This window comes from Mauremys mutica, chromosome 2 (assembly GCF_020497125.1).
Source record: "Mauremys mutica isolate MM-2020 ecotype Southern chromosome 2, ASM2049712v1, whole genome shotgun sequence".
In the NCBI taxonomy this organism is placed as follows: Eukaryota; Metazoa; Chordata; order Testudines; family Geoemydidae; genus Mauremys; species Mauremys mutica.
Window position 1 is genome coordinate 254,336,389 of NC_059073.1, and position 15,075 is coordinate 254,351,463.

The following is a 15,075-nucleotide window of genomic DNA, read 5'->3' on the forward strand; positions in this document are numbered from 1 at the left end:
GGCCCGACTGTCGTTCAATTCATGCAGCCTCACATACGTTTGTTCAGAAAAGAGACCACTCCCATTGAATGGGAAGTCCTGGGTCGAGGTCTGCATCTGGATCTTTTAAGGGGCTAAGGGCCCTGACCAGGGAGGCATGTCCACGTGGCTCCGGAGTGGCCGGGCGGCCCAAACTGGGTCCTTTGCTTGGTGCTGGGGAGCCATGCTTCTTTGTTTTCTTTTTGGGCATCAACGCCAGGGGTGTGCTGCGCACCGAGGCTGAGGTGCTAGACAAGTCTTGGTGGGACAGCTCGGAAGCCGGATGAAGAGCAGAATCCATGAAGAGAGCCTGCAAATGAATATCCCATTCTTTCTGAGTCCTGGGTGGAAAAGTTTTACAAATACGACACTTGTCCTTCACATGTGATTCCCCCAAGCACTTGAGGCAGCTACTGTGGGGTTCACTTACAGGCATAGTCCCGTTATAGTCCACGCAGGACTTGGAGACTGGGGCATGCCCTGCCTGGGGCGAAGTTCCCACTGGGACTCTAAGAGCTTGTCTACACTTACATTTTATAGCCCTCTAACTTGCTGGCTCTGGGGTGTGAAAAATCACCCCCGAGTGCAGCAAGTCTGGGTGCTTTAAAGCTCTAGTGTAGACAGGCTCTGAGCGCTGGGAGCCACGCTCCCAGCACTCAGAGCTAATTCCCTTGTGGAGGTGGATTACACAGGAGCACTGTGAGAGCTCTCTCCCAGCGCTCGCATGTGACCACACACGCACTTCAAATCACTGCCGTGGGAGCGTTCCCCTGGCAGCGCTTTGAAGTTTCCAGTGTAGACATACCCTAAATTCTAACTACACTTAACAACTACTTACCACTAACTACAATAAACAAACTATTTACAAGACCCTAAGGCTCGAAGTGAGAAGAGACGAAACCTCTAGACCTTGCTATGCAAGGAAAGGTGCTCCAACTCACCACCACAGGCAGTAAGAAGGAACTGAGAGGGCATAGGGCCTGTGGTGCCTGATATACCGACGCATAAGCGTGGCACTGAAGGGGGTGCCACAGCTGGCCCTATGGATACCGCTAAGGCAATTATATCCAACGACCATGCACATGGGCACACACACACACCTAGAATGGAATCGACATGAGCAAGCACTCAAAGAAGAACTCACAATTCTGGGAACCTCTGCCGATTGTCCAATTGGCAGACAGTTTTGGAGAAATTTGGGACTGGAAGGGTGTTGCGTTCACTCTGCAAAAAAGTAACTGGGTGGAAGAAGCCAAGGTGTGACTTGCATGCTTGTAAGGCTGGCTGGCAGTGTCAGGACTCAGACACAGAAGCATAGCATTTAAGGTATGCAGAAGCATAGCATTTAAGGGCAGGCAGTGATACAAGCCCTTACAACCCCAAATGTTACAAAAGGTAGTAATTTTAAGAGGGTTCTTCTGCATCATGCCCTTCAGAAAGAGAAAAGGGTCAAAATAACAAGGCTATTGAAATAATTAACTATTGGGAGAGAGGGAGAACAGTGTGTGAGGAGAACTCATTTAACCTGTGGCATAGAGGTTAGGCATCCAGCTAGGACTGGTGACATTAATTTACTACACCGGTGACATTAACTTACTGCACTATCTGACTTGAGAGTGCTGAGGTGGTGCAGTTCAATCCCTCAAGAGTGCTGGAATGGGGAACCAGGCTCAGGAGCAGGAAAATGGTCAGTGGAAACCACTGCTGAAAGAGGTGGTAGGGACTGCTTCATTTGCAAGGTCCCCAAGCTTCCCTGGCACTGAAGAGTTCCTGGAATTAGCAGTATTGTCTTACAGGAGACTAATGAAATAGGGCTTTCTTCCAAGGGTGGAGGAGTCAGCAACTGCACTCACCCATAGCAGTAATGAGTAGGGGTGGTTGGAGATGGGCAACAGCTGTGCAAAAGACAGACACTGAATCAGTTTAAAGAAGTCTTCAATCAAACTGCCTCTAAAACCATGAGGAAGGAAAACACTGTCGTATATAGGATGGACTACAGATAAGAATTGTATGCAGTGGAGGAAGCAGGTGAACAAATAGGAACAAAATAGTTATGCATGGGAGAGATGTGTAATTAGCATCAATTTATGCAAAAACAGTGTATCCCACACCAGCATAGTGTGGGTCTTTGTTCCTCTCTGATACCTGGCTTATAACAGTTTAAAAGTCTACTGCTGCTACCAACTAATTAAGTTATTCCTTTCACTTAAGTGGTAGAGACCTTTCTTCCCTGGAGTTCTCAAGTTCAAACCCCAGTTAGCCTAAGTGGGATCATTGCAATAGCATATTTCCTGTTTTCATATATGAAACTCATTCTGATATTTCATGACATACCTTTTATTTTTTTCCTCCAAACCACCCACCTCAGTAGTTTATCAGTAATTTCCGATGGCTGCAAAGAGCAGAAGTGACTACTGAATCCTAACACATTTTGATAAAGAATATATCCAAGCAGTCCAACTTTATATCTGTATTACAGAATACACAGTAAAATTTCAACATATTCCTTTTAGCTACTGTTAAGGTCAATTTTATACATAGGCCCAGTTAAACTTACTAAGTTTGGGTACAGGTTGCGTATCCCAAAACTGGTATTTACGTTTGGTTGCTTCATCAATGTTCTTTGCTGGTCCCTGGCATGCTGAGAGCAGCTCCATAGCTCTCTGAATGTCTTGCAGCTTCTGCATTGGAATGGCTGGATTCTATACAGAGAGACAACAGGGGAAAGAGGCTTGTTTACTACATACACACTGAAAAAGTAGTGCACACACCATATTCATGTCACTTGCTTCAACGATATTTTGATAGCATTTTGTATATTTGCTCCCACCTTAAGTGAGGCACTGCCAAGGAGCTCAGGCCCAACATGTAGGTTTTGTTGGGGGAAAAACAATTTTATAAACTTCCATTGTTTTAAAAGTAGTTTAATTATTTTTCAACATCCTCAAAATAGTTTGTTTACATTTAATAAAGAACTTACAGTGTTTGTAGCACAAGCACTGCAGCATTATGCTACTTTATGAGGACCACAGTGTGAAGCTAACCATTCTTTTTTCCACCACTCCATCCGAACAAAGTTGAAATGGTAAAACAGAGTAAACTGCTAAAAGCAAAGCTGACTTTTAAAATTCCCTCAGGTTTAACAATCTAATGTGTTATTAGTAATGCACATAAGGTCATTTAAGATAGATAGATAGATAGATAGATAGATAGATAGATAGATAGATAGATAGATAGATAGATAGATACTGTAAAACATCACTTAAAAAAGTCAGCACTATTCCATATTTCTGTTATGCTATACTGCTACATATTTCAATGTTTACTGAGGGTCTGTCAGATGTTCTTTTGATTAATTCTTGCTTTACTTTTCAGTGTACAGAAAATGCATGTGTTATAAGTCCATTCTGCCCAGTGCTACAGCTAATGTTGTTTTGCAGATGTTAGCAAAGCTTCAAAACGAAGGGAGCATTTAAGAGTAAAGATAAAATAAACTAAAATTCTAATTAAAGAGGAAAGAGACTTTTACAGAACCATCTCCCCACCCAGACAGCCTAAAAGCTAGGGCTAAACTTTCCTAACTTTGGTGGTTAAAACTAGGCATCTAAATCCTCATTTCAGAGATAAAGCTGAGCACCCACAGCTTCAATAAGAATTTTGCCCATGTAGTGTATACAGACAGCAAACCAGTGATAGGCACAGTGAGTTATAAATCTGAAGGGATATTTCTATTTTTGTTTTTCTTAAGAAAAAGTACCTTCCTGGAGCAGATTTGGGAGTTTTGCCATCAACTTCAGGAGGGACAGGATTTCACCCCAGGTTTTCTCCAAGGCAAAAGATATATGTAATCTAATCTAAAGAATATATTATTTAAAGTGTTCTATCCCAACTGTTGAATATACAAGCTCCCTGCTTCTCAGTTCCATATTAATTTGTCATCCTTTCATTATTTTACTTCCTTTCTAGGACTCATCTAGAGAAAAACACCACAAGCTACAACTAATATGGACAAGCAGCAGGCTTCAGTACCATCCATCTCAAAGGCAGATCTACTGCATATAGTTTAAGAACTTTCAACTTCAAAAAAGCCTGCATGTCTTAACATTTAATATATATTTTTATCCTCTAAACATTATGCACTTTCTCTAGTTAACAAAAGTATTGCAAGATTTTCCTGTGAAAATAATACTATGAACATATTAATAAAACTGTTCTCTGGCCTGAAAAGTCAGTGCATTAACATTTATTTACTTATGGGCTTTGGGTCACCCAGTTATGTCAACACTGTTACAGCAAGAAAAAAAAAAAAAGCCTATTTCTAGATCCAAATCATAGTGACATGGATCAGTGTTCTCAACTAAAGATCAATATATATAGTTCCCATTGGTCTAGTATGAAGGTTTCTAAGGAAGTAGAGAGATTTTTAACGCTTACCAGTACACGGACTAATCAAATATCAATTCTGATGTGTCAATATTAGTATTTTGGATTTATTTTATTTTAGCAGTGTAAGCAGTTCCACTCACCACTGTAGCACCCCTTTGGTATCAGAAAGTGGCAGTGTGTGCAGGGGAGGACCCCTCTTGACCACTTCTTTAGCCTTGCGATGGCCTCTCTCTACGTCTCCTATGACCCAGCTCTCTGGCCAGGTGATCTGTTAAGTTCAGTTCTTTCCCCTTATGGGGTAACAAAGTCCAACTACAGAATCTACACCATTATCCAAGCAAGAGATCTTCCTGCTCCCCTCAGGCTACACTGACGTTCCCTGGTCTTCACCCCTACTAGTGGGGACTGCAGATTTCTTTCTTTGCTCCTTTGGCTGAGCACTGCCTCCCAGGTCTTTTTCCCTGGAAGCCCTTCTTCCTAGCAGGTTTGCCCTCTGCCTCCCTTTCTACTCTAGCAGCTTCTTTCAGGGTCTTCCCTGCTTCTTACAAGCTCTATCTCAGGGCCTCTCAAAGGAATCCAACCTGCTCCTTGTGGTTTTCTCCAGCCTGCCTTCACTAGGCCCTTCCCAAAGAGAGGGGGGTTCCCTAGGCTCCTCTCTCCTGGGTTTCTTCTTTCACCGAGTTCTCAATCCTCTCTATGTAGTTCTCTCTGAGCCTTTCATAGCTTAGATCACTAATTGTAATTGAGCCACCAGATCAGTATAAGCTGGGGGTTAACTGCTAAAGTCACAGGCGAGGCTGAGCCCAACTCCCCTTGACAGGCTAGCCAGCCTGTTAATAGGGGATCATTATTCTATTTCTATGCCAATAATAAATGACCATTATAAATAAGGTATCTGTCCACATAATATAGAAGAGAAGGGGGAAAAGGTATATATCATTCTGACGTTAAGCATGACTAGTCTATGGATGATGGTCCTTCTTCCCAAGAGAGAAGGGTTCTTCACTCCTTGCAACTAATTCAGAGATAGGTATGTGGTATGAAATTTGTTTCCAGTTTCTCTTTATTTCTCCAAATAAAGAAGGAAAATTTTCTGAAGAAACACACGTAAGCTGGAAAGCAATATCTGCTTTCTCAATTTAGAGCAAGTTCCTGCAGTTAAGAGGGACTGGCTAAACTCTCTGGAGGAATGGCACAAAGACTGAAAGAAGAACGCAAAATGTACAATTTTATGTGATCCAAGGGAAATTTATCTGATGTATAGAGGGAGCTGGTGGCCTTTTCTGCATAAAGTGAAGCTTTGTCAGTGCCTAGAATCCTCCCTTATGGCACAGGAAGAGTTGTGGAGGAGGTTCATTCTGTTACATGTGCAGATATGCTGAACAGATGAGGAACTAGTTGGAAAGAATAGGGAATCAGTGACATTTTGAAGCGTATTGATATCACACTTCCTTTTGAGCCTTAATGACTTTTTTTGGTGAGACTGTTACTGGGGGCAGTTTATGTATTATCCAAAATTAGGGTGACCAGATAGCAAGTGTGAAAAATCGGGATGGGGGTGGGGGGTAATAGGTGTCTATATAAGAAAAAAAACCCAAATATTGGGACTGTCCCTATAAAATCAGGACATCTGGTCACCCTATCCAAAATCCAAGTAGCCACCTGTCATTGATGGAATAAATGGGACAAAATTGGAAGAGGGCTACCATAAGGCAACTGTAACCATAAGTTCAATTACCTGACTATTCAATTTAAGGTGTTCCATCATTTAGAAAATGTCTCTAACTACTACTTACTATCTAGATAGTTGTTTAAATGCCATTATCCTCAAGTCTGACATTTTAAAAAACACAGAAAACAGCTGTGGGAAATGTCTGTGATTAGAACAAACATTGATAATACTTTAAGACAAACAGATTGTGGACAAAGACCATCCTGAACTAGAACATGGACAGGGCTTACTTACAGCAAAGAGACTATGTCCAGTTTTGCTTGGCAAGTGAAGACAGAACAAAGATGTGGGCTATGGAGTAGAATTACCAATACAGAATATACACACTGTACTTTACGTTTACACCTCAAAACAGGTATTTTTGTTTTTTTGCCTTTGCTCACACATGTATTAGTTCTTTGTGGCTCTCCATTTGTCTATTTGGGGGGTGGGGGGAAGACTGCCTTTTGCCACTCTCCTTGTCTGTGTTCTATGACATTTCCTCCTGCTGCTTTGTTTCTTTGTGTTCGCACATACTGCAGGCTGCAAAATAAAAGACTACAAAGTTAATTCCACATTGTAGCCTGCAAAAGACACAGAGTACAAGGATAGACATGCTGTTTGTAGGCTAGAGGCGCAAAATGCAAAGATAAGATTTCAGAAAGCAAGGCGAGCTGTGTAAGGACTGCTACATATATGCCTAGACAGCAACCGCTGGGAAGAAAAGGCCTCTCTTCAGTACAAAAGTTCCCAGATGGCACCTTTTGTGATGACAATATTCTGTCAATGCAGAGAGTTTGAAAACTGAGTTTCATGCAAACATGCCCTTTCCTATATGTATTTGCGCCAATAGGATATTAAACAAGATATTTTCCATGTCACATTTACAGAATGAATTCATACTACAAATGAGAGACCAGAGCATTCAAAAATATTTACAAACAAAGATATAACCCAATCATTAGCTGCATAGGGTTAGGAAGAAACTCACCCCACAGGCATGTTATTGCTTAATTATCCAGTTATAGGGGTTTTATACTTTCCTATTCAACATTTTCATCAATGAGCTGGAAGTAAATGTAAAAATTACTGCTGATTAATACTCGTGGACGATGCATAGATTGGTGGAGTGGTAAATAATGATGAGGATAGGGCAGTTGTACCAAGTGCTCCAGTTTGCTCTGTAAATTGGACAAAACACATTTTTAATTTTAATAGGAATTATTTTCAGGGATTTCTATGGCCTTGTGTTACACAAGGGCTCAGACTACATGATCACAATGGTCTCTTCTGGCCTTGAAATCTATGAATATAGCCAAATGCAAAATTATACATTTAGGAATAAGGAATGCAGGCCACACCTATAGAATGGGGGAGGGGAAACTGTATTACAGAAAATTGTGACTCTGAAAAGGATTTAGAGATCACAGTGGACATGCAACTTAACACAAGCTTCCAGTGTGATGCTGTACAAAAAGGGCGAATGTAATCCTTGGGTCTATAAACAGGGAACTAGTAAGTAGAGATAGGGAGGTTATATTGACTCTGTTTACAGCACTGGTGAGACTAAGAATACAAAACTGCATATAGTTCTGGTGCCCCTATTTTAAAAAGGAGGTTGAAAAATTGGAAAGGATGTAGAATTATGCCGGGGTCTGAGACTTGATGCTGCAGGTTTTTTGTTTTTTTTGCAATGCAGACATACCCTAAGAGCCCCAAAGTCCCAGTGAAATAAAATATTGCCAGATCCACCACATATTTTACTTAGGCAAATCCCCAACTAAAACCAGTCAGAGCTTCACCTAAATAGTTATGCAAGATCAGTTCAGAACTCAGAAACTTAATCCTCATTATCTACAGGACAGGAAAGAGTTTTCTGATTTTGGGGAAAACTGGCAGCAATGTCTTTGTACTGATTAAACCTATTCAGAATTGCTGCTAGTCCCACATAAATTATATTATTTGCTCTTAAAAGCTGTGGTCCACGCTGGTAGCTCAATAACCTTAGTCTGTCTTCAAGTCCCCCTTGGCTGTAGTTGTCTTTGTATTCACAAATACAAATGCCTAGCAGAACAGGATTCCTGTAAATTTCAACACCCTGTTTGCTCATGAGAACAGCGAAGGTAGGCATAGGGAGAGTCAATAGGGAAGTGCTTTATGGACACTTTAGGTCACCAAAAAATAATACAATGGGGGGGGGCGGAAGGTTATTTTGTTTTTACTAGTTTCACCCTGAAGTCCAATTTTTAAATGTAGACTATGTTGCAGCCCTGAACAATTCAAGAGGACATTTTTAAGTAGCATATTTAAATTGCAGCCATCCATATCTCTGGTCTTTTAAACTTTTAAAGTTCACTGGAATATTTATAAATGTGTTTATAAAACAGGCAGAATGGAAGGAGAAATCTGAGTAACTACAGTTTATCCCCCTGTGATTATGGGACACCAATCATCTTACTCAATTACTTAGCCTAAACGTTTTTCCAAGTCAGAAATGACAACAGTACCTTCCTGTAAATGAAAAACCATGACAGTTCTAAGATAGTGGTACTTCTCAGATCCTGGAAATGGCCTTCAGCCTCATTACGTGCCTGAGATGAGTAGTTATATCATGACCACGTGCCTTGCTATGCACTATTCCCTACATAAAGAATGTACTGAATTTAAGAACCTGCATGTTCCGATATACAAAGCTTACTCACATTTCTTTGCAGGCAGAAAATTTCAAATGCACCTATGGGAGCTAGGTACCCAACTTCTATAGGAAAACTAATGTGAGTTGGGCACCTAAATGTTGCCAGCCTCAGAATACAACATGTTATTTCTGGGAACCCACCTGCATCAAAAAGTTCAAAAGGTCAAATGTGTCAGTCAAAAGAGGAAAAAGTCGTAGGAGACTGATAGTCTTGTATTCCTGTGGTCTCCTGACTGCTGAAGCTGCTTACATTGCTGTCCCATCTCATCATCCACCTTCAGCCCCCACCCTCACCTAAACCCAACAGCACTCTCAGATGATCCTGTATGTTTACCTTAGAGGAAAGGCACACAATACCCATCTCAGCTAAAATACCGGCAAACTCCTTTAAGAGTGAAACAAATGCCAAAGGTCACAGTATAACTTATACATCTCAAGAATCACAAATAAGGAGAAACACACATTTTTCCATGACTAGTAAAGAAAATTAATATTGCTCAGCACTTGACCAGCTTGACAGTCCAAAACAGCTCAGAAATCTAGCTAGAAAAGCTCCATTTACTTACTACTTGTGTGGACAGGAACAGAGCTGGTGAATGCAAAGGCAAGTGAAATGGGTACCTGTATGTTGAATCTGAAATTAAGGCCTCTTGTTTTAATCACTAGAGGTTTGGAGAGGGGCTTTTTATTGACATATATATTTAAATAAAAATCAAATCTCCATGCTATTTACAATAAAAATGGCTACAAACATAGTGGAATTAGCGAGGCTTTGTCCCTGTGGTGACCATCATATCATCAGGTGTTTTAGTGAGCATAAGTAAACAACATATGACAGAGATGTGCATATCATACCTGTAGCATAATGTGACCCAGTCTACATTTGCCAAAGAAAGTATGAATACAAAACTGCAAGTGCTGAGCACCCCCAATCCCCATGAATTTCTACAGAAGTTGAGGGCATTCATCAGCACTTTGCATGATCCATCCAGCTCTCTGGCGAATAGTGAGCAAATATAATTATTGGCAGAAAGGCAATTATCCACTTTCCCTGGCCATCATACACAGAGCTTAACTGTGCTTGCTGCTGATACAAACCAATCTGTGAAACATGGTGCTACAGATTTGATGGAAATCTGGCTATTCTGATTAGAGAGTTAGTTTCCCCAGAAAGTGTAACATGCCCCTTATGTAACTTGAGGTCAAAGGCCAACTACTTCCTGACATCCTAAAAGTGAGGCTGTCAAGATTAGCGAATTTACAGAATCTTTATTTTATAGTTTAACTAATGAATTCTGATCCATCGGCTATAGTGTCAATGACAGGTCATAATCCCTGGTTTTGAATCAGATTATCTCCCCCTCCCCATATCATTTGATTATAAAGTATTAAATCTCTCAGTTAATTCTGTGGTATTCGTTTCCCCATTTGAGGTGGAGAGCAATTTTTACTTAGTTGACATTTTAAAAATATTTTGTATGCACTGAAATGTACTTAAAATAGTTTTAAAGAAAGATGCTCCTGGAAGAGTCAACTGAATAAGAAAATATAAAGCATTTTCATACCACGATTTGAGGACTTCAATAACTCAGACATAAGTTAGGAGTTTGTTACAGGAGTGGGTAGGTGAGATTCTGTGGCCTGCATTGTGCAGGAGGTCAGACTAGATGACCATAAATGTCCCTTCTGACCTTAAGTCTATGAATCTATTAAACTCTGCTTGGAGTAGCTGAAAAATTAACTGCTGGCCAGACTTACCAAAACAGGAGAATTAATGATTGGCTACAGATTCTCTTTCTTGAGGGAAAATAGTCTGTCCATTAATTTGGATTAACAAAGTATTATTGTAATTCATCAAAAAGGAATTTAAAACTTTATGTATTTTAAAATACACAGTTCAAAACATAATAATAAGGAACTGCATCTTTACTTCAGAAAGGTACTAAAAATTGTAACATCCTTTTGGCTGACCTTACTATAAGCAACTAACTTCAAATCTGTTTACTCTGTATTATATTGCAGACCCATGCCAATCAGCCCATTCTTTAAAGAAAATCAAAATTAAACAGCACAAGGAGTCTAAAAAGTGATCACTCTTGGTGATACTGTATGTTCTTGCTACCCATTTAAAAATGCAAAACCTAATACAAAAGCAGCACATGCATAGCTCTGGAGGGGACACTGAAAAAGCCCTAGATCAGGGGTTCTCAAACTTCATTGCACCGCGACCCCCTTCTAACAACAAAAATTACTACATGACCCTGGCGGGGAGGGAGGGACTGAAGCCTGAGCCCAAGGGCTTCAGCCCCAGGGGGTGGGCTTTGTCCTGGGCCAGGGGGCTTGTGCTTCAGCTTGGCCCCAGGCTTCAGCTCTGGGCCCCAGAAAGTCTAAGCTGGCCCTGACGACCCCATTAAAATGGTGTCGGGACCCACTTTGGGGTCCCGACCCAGAGTTTGAGAACCGCTGCCCTAGAGTGGACAATATATAATTTATCAGCATGCCAGCAAAACAGAACACAATTTTTCCCCTGAAATAAACAGATTACACTATTACACTTGTCAAATCTTATGGGGGACTAATGGCATGAGGATGAGTTTCTCTGCATTAATCAGATGAGACAACCTCCCCACTCAGGCACAATCAATGGTCTGTGAACTTTCACATGATGGTGCTATGAAGCTCACTCCTCAGGGTAAGGTTTCTAAGTTGTATCACTTGGAATTCTTGAATGAAGCATTAATGATCTGGAGGATGGTGTGGACTGCACCCTCAGCAAGTTTGAGATGACACTAAACTGGGAGGAGTGGTAGATACGCTGGAGGGTAGGGATAGGATACAGAGGGACCTAGACAAATTAGAGGATTGGGCCAAAAGAAATCTGATGAGGTTCAACAAGGACAAGTGCAGAGTCCTGCACTTAGGATGGAAGAATCCCACGCACTGTTACAGACTAGTGATGGAGTGGCTAGGCAGCAGTTCTGCAGAAAGGGACCTAGGGGTTACAGTGGATGAGAAGCTGGATATAAGTCAACAGTGTGCCCTTGTTGCCAAGAAGGCAAACGGCATTTTGGGCTGTATAAGTAGGGGCATTGCTAGCAGATCGAAGGATGTGATCATTCCCCTCTATTCGGCATTGGTGAGGCCTCACCTGGACTACTGTGTCCAGTTTTGGGCCCCATCCTACAAGAAGGATGTGGTAAAATTGGAGAGAATCCAGCAGAGGGCAACAAAAATGATTAGGGGGCTGGAGCACATGACTTATGAGGAGAGGCTGAGGGAACTGGGATTGTTTAGTCTGCAGAAGAGAGAGAAGAATGAGGGGGGATTTGATAGCTGCTTTCAACTGCCTGAAAGGGGGCTCCAAAGACACGGGTGGCTCCAGGCACCAGCACAGCAAGCGCGTGCCTGGGGTGGCAAGCCAAGGGGGGCAGCAGTCAGGCAGCCTTCGGCGGCGTCTCTGTGGGAGGTCTGCCTGTCCCGTCGTTTCGGTGGCAATTCGGCAGCAGGTACACCAAAGGCGCAGGACCAACAGATCCCCTGCAGAACCGCCGCCGAATCCGCGTGACCGGTGGGCCTCCCGCAGAAACACTGCCAAAGGCTGCCTGACTGCCGTGCTTGGGGCGGCAAAAAACATAGAGCCGCCCCTGTCCAAAGAGGATGGATCTAGACTGTTCTCAGTGGTAGCAGAGGACAGAACAAGGAGTAATGGTCTCAAGTTGCAGTGGGGGAGGTTTAGGTTGGATATTAGGAAAAACTTTTCCACTAGGAGGGTGGTGAAGTACTGGAATGGGTTACCTAGGGAGGTGGTGGAATCTCCTTCCTTGGAGGTTTTTAAGGTCAGGCTTGACAAAGCCCCAGCTGGGATGATTTAATTTGGGATTGGTCCTACTTTGAGCAGGGGGTTGGACTAGATGACCTCCTGAGGTCCCTTCCAACCCTGATATTCTAGGATTCTCTGATTCTAAGCTAAATATTTTTAAAAGTCATGTTTTCCCGTTTACTTAGAATAAGGTGGACAAAGCATGGTCCATAGCCCAGAGGTGCCTCACAGCCAACATCATATTTAACACAGAGCTTGTGGAGGATACATATCCCATTGTGTGATGGGACATTCTGATTTGAAGCAGAGGCCTTTCAAGTAAAAATGGACTATCACATCAGAGGCGCATTAAGATGTATTGGGGCCCTGGGCACAAAGAACATTTGGTCCCCCATACCCTGGGGGCCCAGGGGTGCCATGCTGCCCACTTTTTAACATGGGCGTAGTAGCCTCGGGCAGGTGCAGCAGCGGCATAGGCGCAGTTTGGGGAGGGCAGGATGGCATTGCCCCCCACCCACCCCCCAACCTGCAAGTCTCAGGCCAGAGGTGACAGGAGGAGCGGTGCCGCACTTGATTGCTGCCTTGGGCTCAAAGCCCAGGTGGCAGCAGGGGCAACCTGCCACCGGGAGCAGGAGGGACCCAACAAGGGCAGCCTGGCATTGGGAAGGGAAGGAGCAGGAGGCCAGACCAGAGTCCCTTCCTCTGGGTCCCACTGGCAGCAGCGTGCCCCGGAGGGTAGGGACACAGGCTAGGAGCTGCTTTTGGGTACCCTGGGCCCCGCCCAGAGCAGATGGAGTGTCCGGGGCTACCCCTACAGTGGCCCAGGCTCCCTGGAAGGGTCCTACCACTGTCCAGCTCTGGCTTCTGGCCTGGCCAGGGGTGGTGCCCTGGGGGAAGAGGAGGAGCAGGAGGCAGGGCCACAGTTACGGCACTAGTGCCCCCCCCCACTTCTACCCAAGTTATGGACTCCTGCAGGGGGCCCCCAAATCGACCCCTGGGCACAGATCTGGATGGATCTGGAGCCTCCCCAGACTGTATCTCAGTACTAAAGAGGACAGCTGCAACTGGCTCCATTTTATGCCAATTAGGTGTGGACTTCAAGGCAACAGGCTGCTTGTTTCTCCAACTGAGGCTTGCATTATCAAAGTGTGGCTGCCCATGACACAGAAGCTTCCTCAGATGCTTTGTATGGTATTTTACCTCAAAAATAAAATCACACAACTGGAAGCTCGAGAGATCATCTAATCCAGTCCCCTGCACTCATGGCAGGACTAAGTATTATCTAGACCATCCCTGATAGGTGTTTGTCTAACCTGCTCTTAAAAATCCCCAATGATAGAGATTCCACAACCTCTTCAGCAGCAGCAGCTGAAGACAGATCCAATTCAAAGTGCAGCAGTCAGCATAGACTTGCCTCCCTGCTACTAAAATCCACTACCAGATGGCACCATACTGTTCAAGAAATTGGATATAAATCAGGACAAGTTAGAATGAGGCTAAACTAGAGGCAATTTATCAAACACAAAATATGCTACAAAAACATTACAAGTGCAGATTAAAATTATCTGCTACAAGGCCACCACCAACCTGAATGTTAACCAATTGAAATAGCTGTCACCTCCTCCCTTCTCAGAACACATCTCCCTGGTAATCACCAGCATATCAGAGGCAGCTTTTTAAAGGCCGCCAACTACTGTACGTACTTACCTTCTCACAGAGTTCCTTGTCCTTTCATTTCTAATCATGGCAATAACCCAAACTACTCATGCCCAATTCAAATGAGTGTTAAGGCAGCACTACCCACTTTCACAGGAAACCACAGAAGTTAAAATAAAACAAGGCTCTCACTTTTGAAGGCTGTTGAATTTTAATCTCCTGGGAGTCAGATGCAGAATCTGATTTGGTGCCACCGGAGTTTGGTTTCTCCTTTTTTCTCTTCTGTTTCTTTTTCTTCTTTTTAGCTCCCAAATCCCCTCCAGGACTTCTGTCAGGAAATTCAGAGAAGGTGAAATGAGAAAAACCAATACAAAGCTTGAAGTATATGAAAGTTAAATTTAGAAAACCACTATTCCTACATATGAAAACTAACAACAGTCAGACATGACACTAAGGGGGAAAAAATCAGGACAAACAAAGAGAACTTTTCTGCAATTTACTCCTATGTTAACTTGATCATTTGCTTTCCATTCAGTTCCCTAATTTACAGGGCATTTGGGCACCATACAACAGTCAATGCCATCCCCTAGGCTTTTATATAGCAGAAACATGAAGTGTTTCTTCAAGGGAAGACATGGATTTCATTCTTCCTGAGGTACACAGTCACCATGACCATACATTTGGTAAAGATACCTGAAATTCCTCTCTGGATGTTTCAGGGCAGCTGGTCCACAAACTTTGACATAGCTGTCCAATGTAAAAAGTCATACTTGGACAAGAATGCTTGCT

General features: G+C 42.9%; 1 protein-coding gene across 5 annotated transcripts in view; it reads right to left on the reverse strand.

Moving 5' to 3' along the window:
* Window positions 1-15,075, reverse strand: part of NMT2 (N-myristoyltransferase 2) — a 53,429-nt gene that overhangs the window by 25,217 nt on the left and 13,137 nt on the right. For 4 of the 5 annotated variants that reach the window (XM_045006929.1, XM_045006925.1, XM_045006924.1 and 1 more), the window contains 2 exons: window positions 14,479-14,614; window positions 2,576-2,720 (listed from right to left, as the gene is read on the reverse strand). In XM_045006929.1, coding sequence (XP_044862864.1) covers window positions 2,576-2,705 — 130 coding nt within the window. In that variant the 5' untranslated portion in view covers window positions 2,706-2,720; window positions 14,479-14,614. The remainder of the gene's footprint in view (window positions 1-2,575; window positions 2,721-14,478; window positions 14,615-15,075) is intronic. The other variant, XM_045006926.1, reaches the window with a different exon arrangement.